The sequence below is a fragment of the Plutella xylostella genome, chromosome 17 (genome assembly GCF_932276165.1).
Source record: "Plutella xylostella chromosome 17, ilPluXylo3.1, whole genome shotgun sequence".
NCBI lineage: Eukaryota > Metazoa > Arthropoda > Insecta > Lepidoptera > Plutellidae > Plutella > Plutella xylostella.
In genome coordinates, this window is record NC_063997.1 from 9,965,728 (window position 1) to 9,976,432 (window position 10,705).

General features: G+C 42.9%; 1 protein-coding gene across 1 annotated transcript; it reads left to right on the plus strand.

The window, feature by feature from the left end:
- The first annotated feature begins 3,151 nt into the window (after positions 1-3,151).
- LOC119691526 (protein cortex) lies at positions 3,152-10,244 on the plus strand. The gene is made up of 9 exons (XM_048626938.1): positions 3,152-3,302; positions 4,817-4,936; positions 5,329-5,533; positions 6,034-6,194; positions 7,396-7,544; positions 8,072-8,288; positions 8,944-9,145; positions 9,486-9,632; positions 10,086-10,244. The coding sequence occupies exons 1-9, from the start codon at positions 3,273-3,275 to the stop codon at positions 10,223-10,225; spliced, it is 1,371 nt and encodes a 456-aa protein (XP_048482895.1). The 5' UTR covers positions 3,152-3,272; the 3' UTR covers positions 10,226-10,244.
- The last annotated feature ends 461 nt before the right edge of the window (positions 10,245-10,705 follow it).

Consider the following 10,705-nt stretch of genomic DNA (forward strand, 5'->3'; position numbering starts at 1 on the left):
CGGGAAGCTCCCAGTGGTAGTATTCAATACCACGCTCATCGAGGTACCGCGTGAGAGAGCGGTGATCGTCGGAGGTAGGCACCGACACTAGAATGCCATCTCTGGAATTCTTGGCCTTGGTGAAACCGATCCTCCTGGCGGCAAGGGCTTGGGAAACGGAGTTCCACTGACCCTTGTCGCGAATCACTAACGAGGGGGGTTTATACGGCTTGGGAGCCTTTGGGGCGACCTGTGCACTCGAGATGGGAGATGTCGAGGGCCTGACTGCCTTCGCAGCGTGCAAGGACGTTGGCGACGGCGACTTAGCCTTCCGCTTGCCCCTGGTGACGGTGGTGAAACCGTCATCAGGAGAGGCGGGGGACTCCGAGATGGAGGCTACTTCCATAGCCTCGGGTGAAGGCGACCTACTATCTGGTTGTGCGCACGGAAGCGACATTGACACGGCGGCAGGCGACGACGAGTCTCCGGACAGGGAGAAAGGTGCTGCTGGCGATGGCGGGAACTCGGCGGGTGGAGCGGGAGCGGGCGACGGCGAGAACTCGGCGAGATGAGCGGGCGACGGCGCATCTGAAAGAGATGACTCAGCTGGCGACGGAGGGAATTCAGCGGGTGAAGCGGGTGCGGGCGACGCCGGACTCAGGCAAAACTTAGCGATTGCCCTCTCGAAGAGAGAGGGGTCCTCGCGCCTAATCCACTCTAAGAGTAGGTCGAGCATGTTGTCCATGATTATGAACAATATGCCCGAAGGGCAAGATTTTTACCTCCCTGCCTTGCGGCAGGGGGGTAGATAAAGAACCTACTGCGTACCTGTAAACAGGTACGCGTGCCTGACTGACCCTAACAGTCCCTAGGCAGGCGCAGGTAGTGCAATTGCGCCTGCGTGTACCTGAGTTCAGGTAGTTGTCCCTACGGGTACCTGAGTTCAGGTCCTAACGGTCCCTACACTAACAGCCCAAAGGACCGAGAAGCCGGGCCGTAGACCGACTCCAAACAGTCCAATGGGAATAGGAAATAGGGATGAGGAGGGGGTGGGAGGGAGACAACTGGAGATCAACTAGGAGTTCCCCCAAGGCTGATGGTTCCAGTCCCGTCCGGTAAGTTGATATTTCCAAAAGGGAAATATCGGGCAGCCGGGTCAGTGCCCCGTAATCGGGTTCGTTAACACCGCAAGGTATCAGCCGATACGACCACACAAGAATGGTGTGGATTTTCAAAATCGTATGCAAGTCCAGAAACAATAATCGTTTGTAAAGAGTCCGGAAACAAGGAGGTCCGTCCTCGGCGCGCGGCGAGCGGTGACAGGCACCGGTCGACCACGGCGAGGGGTCGGGGGCGGCGACGGCGGGGCGTCGCGGAGAGCGGCGACGGCGGGGCGTCGCAGCGGGGCGGCAGGCAAGGAGACTGCAGCGGAGGTACACGTCTGCTCGGCAGGAGCGCTGAGAGGCGTGTGTGCGAGTCAGCCGCTTTTCACTGTACATTTGTACTCACGTGATAGGTCGTGAGCCGTATCGCCGTTTTGAATGAGTACAAGTGCAAAAATATTATTAAACCACATAAGTGACACCCAGAAACTAATTTAAAAAAATACTCCTAAAGACGATATTTGAATTGCTTGGTTCTATAAGATAGCATAACGATATACTCGTACGAACTAGATGATATGTCACATACAAAAATAAAGAAAACCCTGTCCCTGTCCCCATTTTGTTTACTATTAAACCGTTTTAAGTTAAACCTAATGACAACAATTGTACCAATGAATAACGTAACAAATCTTCTTACCGAACTAATTCAAAGTAAGAGTTTAGTGGTGGAAGTGGGGTGTTATTTGTCGAGACGTTTCTTTTGCATTGACACTCCATCTTGTTCGTATATTGTTAATCTAAGTGAAGAGCACATGTCTTTGTAGTGTGCATAAAGTATTTTGAGCTGACGTGAAATAAGTATATTTTTGTAACTTTTTAATTCTGTGACCGTCCCACAGGTTTCCCTGTAACTGACAGGTAGATTACTTGCCATTGTTAGGTGCTAATTTATTTATGTGCATACTATTTTTTTGGTGCGTAATTTGTGTCCATTTATCGTTTTACCGCCGATAATATGATGTTAATTGCTAGTAAATTACACGTGCCGAATCAGACAGATACCTTGATGATAATTATATGTGTGCCAAATGTTGAAAAACTTAAGGTGTCATGAAATGGATAGGTATTGTGAGCATAAACATTGCGCGGATGCTTGCTGCATCTTGGTGCATGCCGATCGCCGAACAAGGTGCAAGCTGTTGGGGTTTTATTGTAAATATTAAATAATTCAGGTGAAAATTAAAATATAATTTCGTACATGTGCGACCGGTTTTCTTGTCAAAGAGCGAGAGACATCGAGGCGCATTTTCGGCGCAGTTCAGTGTCAGGGAAAATCATTGTTTCATACATTCTCTATGAACGTATTCACACTCAGTTTCAGTGTTGCTTCAGTGCTATCATATCACTGACATGTGTGATACGTCCATAGATAATGTATGAAACAATTATTTTCCCTGACACTGAACTGCGCCGTACCTGTGACGGTACTGAAACAACACTGCAACACTGATATGTGCGAATCGGGCTTAAAAGAAAATAGCCGCGTACCCACCGGGCCACGCCTCCACTCCAACAGCACGCTCCATTGCTCGCTGTGTACCGTCGGTCCCGAGGGCACGTCTATACAGACCATACAGACCAATCATTGGATCTTGTATTGTTTTTTAGTGACATTGTCTTCCGTATTCGTTTATTTATAATTATGATTTGTAAAATGCGTATAAAGTAATTTACTTTATTATATTATTAATAATTATTATATGTAAGACGATGTATTGAACTGAATAAATTAATATTAATATTGTTTGAATGCGTTTTCGGCGTACCTGTAGTGGAATTATCATAAATGAAACATCTTGACTGAACATTTAGAAATGTCATACCTTGTAGAAAGCCTAAATTTTTGCGGTGTTTATGCGAATTAAATAATAATAACGGGTACACCTACTATGTATATTATGCAATGAATGATCATATTTTTACGTTTCTAAACGTTGCATACAAACAATTTTACACTAATTTCTGATTCTCGTTGAATGTGGGTAGTGCTAAAAAGTAGTGACATTAATTTATTTCGAAGGAACATTACTTCGAGTCAAACTAAAATTTAATGTTTACAATTACACGTCTTTAGTACTGCAATTAATTTAAATATTTTAGTTAGTATAATTTTTTGTGTGCCTCGCAATGGAAGGAAGTATTTTTAGAAAGAAAGCAGTGAGTGAACATTATGATGTTACGTGCATATTTTAATTTAAACGTTTATATGTCATTGAAAACTTAGGCTATACAATACATAATCCGGCTGCTGTTTTAGTTTAAGTAAATTTCATATAATTCCGTTTACATAATTATATTTGCTTTTGAATAATAGTAGAAATACACTTATTTATAGGACATGACAAACGTTATTATTTATTTAGTACATAATGTAACATAATCTATTACTGTACGAACATATTATTATATAAAAAATGAGAATCAATTCAATTCTTTTCTGCCTACCTCGTAAGGAACTAAATAAGTACAGGCATGATGGTGTGTGTACTGTTCTGGTAGGCAGTAACATAATGAGATGTAGACAATATTGATTATTGCAGGTGAAACAAAATATGTTAATATTCACCACCATAACATTATTAAATCATCATCAGCCAATTATCATCCACTGCTGGACATGGGCCTCTCCCAAGGAGCGCCACAACACTCGGTCCTCGGCCGTCCTCATCCAGCCACTACCGGCTACCCGCCTAAGGTCCAGCGGGCAGGAGGGCGTCCCACGCTGCGTTTGCCTGTTCGTGGTCTCCACTCGAGAACTCATTATCCCAACGGTTATCAGTTCTTCGGCCGATATGACCAGCTCACTGCCACTGCAGCTTACATATTTTGACAGCTATGTCTGTAACATTATTAATTATATTAATCGTAATGTATTTATTAAATGAAAAATGTTCATATTCCCTATTTACATTATTGTATCTTTTAAGATACCTACATTTATTATTATTATTATTCAGAATGCATACGAATTGGTGTTTTTCAATTAAGTATATGATTAACGCCACATATTTAAATTACAAAGATTGATTTAAACATAAAAACGAAACTTATTATTACATGATAAAAGGGTGACGTAATAAATATTAACCTTATAATTTCTTGACCCACTGTTTTAATCCACACAGGAGGTTAAAATTGTTCTCCATAATTCATCTGTTTTTTATAAAAGAACGAATTTATTTTATTGCCAAGAATGGTGCGAATGTAATGCTTTTAATTAATCGTTACATGTAAAAAAAACCTCGATAATTTTCTCCGTTCACAAGAGGCGTTGCGATGACGTCTGCATACCATTACGCATGGCATTTAACAAATTGAATAATAACTCGAGCATTACAAATCCACGTCTCTAAAACATTCACGAGCAAAGAAAAAGTTCCGCTTACAAAATGTAGTCACCAAATGACGCCAAATTTTAAAACATTTCCTCACTTGAATTTGATCAGATATCGCCGCCTATTCAGTAATATCGACGGTACAAATTGGTATTTGTATTCTGTTAACCATTAATTAAGCAAAATAATTACGGATACATCGTTTTGAACTTCATCTGGGTTAAGGACGAAAGCCAATGAAAAATTTGAGGTAGTCAATAGTCATGCCATATTAAGGGTTAAATCAATAAAGTTCATACTTTGAACTCTATATTCTATTCTATTCTATCCTTCCAGTCCAGCAGTCAGAAACCCCGCGTGGACCGCTTCGTGCCCCCGCGGTCCTCCATCGAGGGCGTGCGCCAGCGCTGGTCGCTGGTGAAGACCTGGGATGTAGGCGCTGACCAGAACAACTGGGTAAGAGTTTAGTAAGGCAGTTGACGATGATAACCGAATGGTATAGTGTGACCGTGACTGCTGTGTTAAAGGTAGCAGGTTTGATCCCGGCCGGGGAAATTATTTTTAAGCAAATATTTGTACTCGGGTTTTGGGTATATGTATGTGTATTTGTATGTAATATGTATCTAATCTATATAGATTTCTGTTAGCTGGCCAATAGCCAAATAATAGGGTCTGCCTAGCTTAGGCTCGGATAGCCGTGTGTGCGATGTAAACCTTATAGTTTAGATTAGTTTAAAGTTTTGACAGTTCTTTTCAAATTTTAATTTGCCCCTACAGAATCGACATCATTACCTACATTATAATTTCTACGTACAAATAACAATATACCCATATAACCTTGTCCCCAGCACTCAAAATACGTGCACCAACGAAAGTTCGCCACCCACATGGAGGGAGCCTTCGGGCTGTCGCACCCTCGAACCGCCAGGGACCGCGGGTTGGCTGAGGACGAGGTGGACTCCATCCAGCCCTGGCCCTGCAGACCTCGGAAGAGGAGCTACCTGACGTCAGCTGATAGTGTGCTTGATCTGCCTACGTATCGGTTTGCTTTGTGTGAGTTTTATGATGACATCAAGTTGTGCTATGGACATTTTTACAATAGTTTTTCTTAATATGTAGGTATAAAGGTGAAAAGAGCGTCAAATGTATTCCAGCGCCCATACCCGGTTAAAAAATGTATGATACTCCATATTTTTGGTCTTATCAAGAGGTATTAGACTAGAAAAGCGTATCGTAAGATAATGAGCTGAGTCAAAATTAAGCCCATATCTCAGCTTCCTCATCAGCCCACTATCAGTTATCTGTCTATGTTTGTTGACACGCCGACTTCAGCTAGCAAATTTTAAGATCTATATATCTGTTACTTTAGTTCTCTTACAGTTCTACTTACCAGATTAGATTCCCAGTCAATAGTTACCAGCTATCTTCATTCGCGCTGCATTAGCTGAGTGGACACCTTTTTGACGACGACAGAATATTAGATTATATTCACATCACATATACTGCTTTCTGAGTCAAATAAAGTTAATTTCCTTCTTACTTTCTTCTTTCAGTCCCCGAACTCCTAGACTGGAACTCAGACGACGTGCTAGTCGCGGCGCTCGGGCACAAGTACTACAAGTGGAGCTGGAGCCGGCAGGGGCTGGTGGACAGCGGCTACACGCAGAACCCCGTCTACTGCTGCAAGTTCGACCCACGGGGGGAGCTGTTGGCTGTGAGTTTATTAACGGTTTATGAAGAAGGTGATATCGACGACTGAATGGCGTAGTGGTTAGTGACCCTGACTACTGAACCGAAGGTCCCGGGTTCGATTCCCGGCTGGGGCAGATATTTGTTTAAAGGCAAATATTTGTACTCGGGTCTTGGGTGTTGATATTTATATTTAGTATCTATCTATCTATGTATTTGTGTAGATATATCTGCTGTCCGACACCCATAACACAGGTTCTGCCTAGCTTGGGGTCGGATGGCCGTGTGTGAGTTGTCCCCCCACATATATAACATATATAACATATATCTGAAAAAGTACCAAGGCCTGGGGGTTAACAACACCGAACATAAACAATCAATAATCCATAAGCAGCGTCGCTCAGTTGTGATATCTGAAGTAACTTATAAGTATAAGGATCTGACAGATGTTTGACCATGCGAGCTACGATGCTTATGGATTTTTAATTTCTAAAGTGTCGGTCTTGAAAAATGTATTTATTATGGGAGACGATTATAACAGACGTCCAATAGAAAAGCGTAGCGTGAGGCGCTCTCTGGCCAGCTGGATCGATTACCATAGACAGGTAGTCGGGAGTGTTTGAATAAGTAGAAAGTGTTTGATACACAGAATATTAGGAGATGCACATATGTCCAGTAGTTGCTCAAATACAGGCTGATGCTGATGGTGAGGGCTGGAGATATTTTAAAATCTTAGAACCCCTAGTCCAAGCGGAAAATTCGTTAAAAAACTAGTTCAAGATTACGTTCACAATCACCCGTTTTGTCATCTTGCGCCCAACTCCATATCTTCTTATATCAATATTCCTTTCTCACCTGACTCCCTAACACTCCATTCCAGCTAGGTACAGCATACCGTCAGATGAAGGTGTACCACCACGGCATGACGAAGTGCATCGTAGTGAACTCCTGTATCAATCATTTTCTCATCTGACTCCTTAACCATTTGAGCTACGACCACGGCATGACGAAGTGCCCCGCAGTGAACTCTTATTTTATATGAATCATTTTGACACCTAACTCCTTCATCATCATCATCATCATTATCAGCCCGTATCTGCCCACTGCTGGGTATAAGCCTCTTCCCTATCACGCCATCTCTTCCGGTCCTGTGCGAGTCTAGTCCAGTGTCTAACTCCTAACTCCTTAGCGCTCCATTATATAATCTACCTAATACTCCATTCCAGCTAGGTACAGCATACTGCCAAGTGGAGGTGCACCACCACGGCATGACGAAGCGCCTCGCAGTCAGCTCGTGCGCGTGCGCGCGCCTCGTGGATGACCAGTGCCTCATTACTGCGCTGGACTGGAGCCCGACTGGGAACTCTTTTGTCACGTGAGTTGTAGTATGATCATCAGTCGAAAAATCGTCGCATGCGAAGGCCTCAGCCATGCACCACACACTCTGTTTTCGCCAATTCAATCTTATCCATTTACAGAATTTAATGATAGGTACTTGTTTTCGACCGTATCCTACTTGCTTTATTGAAAAACATTCCCCGAGTAAGAATTCTGAAAAAGAACCTTTATAATGCTCCTATTTCCAAACTGAAACAATATCCACTATTGTCCATAAGTTAAAAACTAGAAAACCCCCTGACATTCCACACTAAAACTTTTTTTGAAGATTTGATAAAATATGGCTAAGAATGTAGTGTGTATTTGCAAATTGGCACTCGGGGTAACATTACCTATGGCAATGACCCAAAAAAAAACAAATCCAAAATCGATTCAGCCGTTTGGGAGCTACGCCTTCGCTACCATAGACAGATACAAAGACACGTTAAATTTATACCACCGGGTCGTTAAATTTTTGCCGGGGGTTAAAAATGTTACACATAATTATTGTCTTCAAAATTCCAGCGGCTGCTCCCACGGCATGGTGTGCTGCTTCGACCGCGCCACGTCGCTCGTCACCCGGCACCGCCGCGCCTGCGCCGGCTGCGTGCTGCGCGCGCGCATCTCGCCGGACGCGCGCTACGTGGCCGTGAGCCAGGTGGCCGCGCAGTTCGTGCTGGTCATGACGTGGCCTCAACTGGTGCCGTATTTTTCGCTGGAGCCCAATGGGTGGACTGTTATGGTAAGGGTGTCAAAGCGGCAGACTTAAGCATTGAGTATCGTCATGTTCACGGCGAGCCATATTGTAACTGTAACATCATTCATTCGGGCGAGAGGATTGGCATGACAAGATTTTCGAACCTCCGTTACGTTGCGTATCGTCAACTGTCACTGTCAAATTGTAAGGCTTTATTAGTTCTAAAAGTGACTACGTTGGCTCTGTTCTTTCTCCATATATATATATGTAGCATCGTACAACGGCCTCGTAGCGTGCCTCATCTCCCCCGACGCGCGCTACGTGGCCGTGAGCCAGGTGGCCGCGCAGTTCGTGCTGGTCATGACGTGGCCGCAGCTGGTTCCGTATTTTTCGCTGGAGCCGAATGGGTGGACTGTTATGGTGAGGTCGGATGTTAGGGTTCTCCTGTTATAACTCATCGTTATGCGTTGAATCTTCCTCGTATATATGATATCGCCACCATAATTATCAACCCTTAGTTGTCCACTGCCGGACTTACGTAGATGTCTCCCTATGAGCTTTACAAAACTATGCCTTATACCTTCCTCATCTAATCACTACCTACTAACTTATCTTGGCATGGTGGTCATCACCAAAAAACCACCCACGCTACTTCTCTAATTACACTTTTCACGTCACTTTTCTTTCTTCAAAATTCCAGACACTAAACTGGCACCCCTGGCGCAGCGCGCTGCTCGGCGTTGGTGCGATGAGCCAGACTGACCACGCCAGGGTGGCTCTCTGGGACGTGCCTCCAATCAGGGAGGTCCACGAGGCCGTGGTCAGCCCTGGCAGGTACCACGTGGACTCCATGCTGTTCAGCCCTAGGTCTGGCGAGCTGGTGTTGAGCTTGTGGAATTCTGGTAAGTTGGTTTCTTGGAGTTCTTAGCGTGTTGGTGACAACCCGAAATGCGTTTATCAGAATAGCGCTATATTATGCCTGAGAAAGGTCGAACGTCTGTATTGTAAAAGGGGTTGGATTGAGAGTGTTATCACTAATAGTAGTGATAAATAGCTATCAGCCCTTTATGAGAGCTATTAACAATTAATATTTCATCATAGTGTAAGTATGTCCACCATAAATGTATGTCAAAATTTTTTTGAACCCGGACAGAGCGGTGGGGTGGCAACAATTTAAAAAAACTGTACAACAAATTAATTGCTTGCGTAATAGTATAATTAAATTGTAATTAATCTCTTCAGAAAGAGACGCAGCGACGGACTTGGCGAAGGGCTCCCGCATCGTGGTGCTGAGCAGCCCCGACTCCATCGTGGACCAGTGGGGCGAGGGCCGCTACTACCTGGACCGCGTGCGGACCATGGTCTTCAGCCCTGACGGCACTAAGCTGGGTACGTGTAATGTCCGCATATTATTTTAACCTCAAAAAGATTGGCATATTATAGGTATTTCAACCTCAAAAGGGGTAATTTATTGCTGCCGATATCAACCCCCGGTTATTTCCTTAAAGAGGCTCCCTATTTGTCATTTGTGACATAGTGTCTTGTTTTGAGTTTGTGGGACTAGAGCTGGACTAGGAGTTTGTGTATCATGGTGAAAATATTGGCCAGTCAAATAAAGAAGACCGTTCCCTCGCGGGCAATGAAAAAAAATACCATCTGCCATAACTTTTTTATACGTCACTGGAACCTTTTCATTGCTTGTGAGTGCATCTATCTATGTAATAGGTATTCTATTCATTTTACTTTACACAAGAACATCCCTGGTGAGGGAGTATCTTAACCAACTCACTTATATCGTGACAGACAATATTCTTTGTTGACCAATTTTTTTCTTGCTTATAGCAACAGCAACAACAGAAGAAGACCTGATAATATGGAACTTTCTTCCGGAAGATAAGAAACAAAAGGGCTACTTCAAAAGGCGATTCTGCGATTTACCTGTGCACTTTGATGAAACAAGTTTTGGCATTTCTAAAAGGTAAAAGTAAAAAAGGGGTTATAAGGAAAAAAAATATTATTATAATTTTTTTATGTAGAACATAAATATTTTGACGGCATAACTTTGATAGTTGCTATGCCAAATGAATGTATTAAAATGTTACTTAATTTGAAATAGAAATAATATTGTATATATAATTGAAATAATATCCTTGTCTTGATAAAAATCCCTTTATAATGTGCATGTAATAGATGTTTTAATAACAATAGATAATAAAATATCTTATTCATTTTGAAACGCATTTCATTTACATATTATAATCAAATTTCAGGAGCAACAAGAATGCATAATTATGATACTCTGGACACGAATTTAAAAAACATAAACAAACTTTCAATAACACGTTCTTTGGTATGACTTTAGGAAAACAATCAAAATAACACATGAAGTCAATAGTAGACATATGACACATTACGAGTAACACACAATCACAATATCATAACACTCCTATTTCCGACCAGGC

What these genes read in the sequence shown, in the direction of transcription:
- LOC119691526 (XM_048626938.1), top strand. Translation starts at nt 3,273, where the DNA reads ATGGAAGGAAGTATTTTTAGAAAGAAAGCA. An exon ending in GCGCTGACCAGAACAACTGG is followed by an intron (nt 4,937 to 5,328) that starts GTAAGAGTTTAG and finishes CCTTGTCCCCAG; the next exon opens with CACTCAAAATACGTGCACCA. An exon ending in GTTGAGCTTGTGGAATTCTG is followed by an intron (nt 9,146 to 9,485) that starts GTAAGTTGGTTT and finishes TAATCTCTTCAG; the next exon opens with AAAGAGACGCAGCGACGGAC.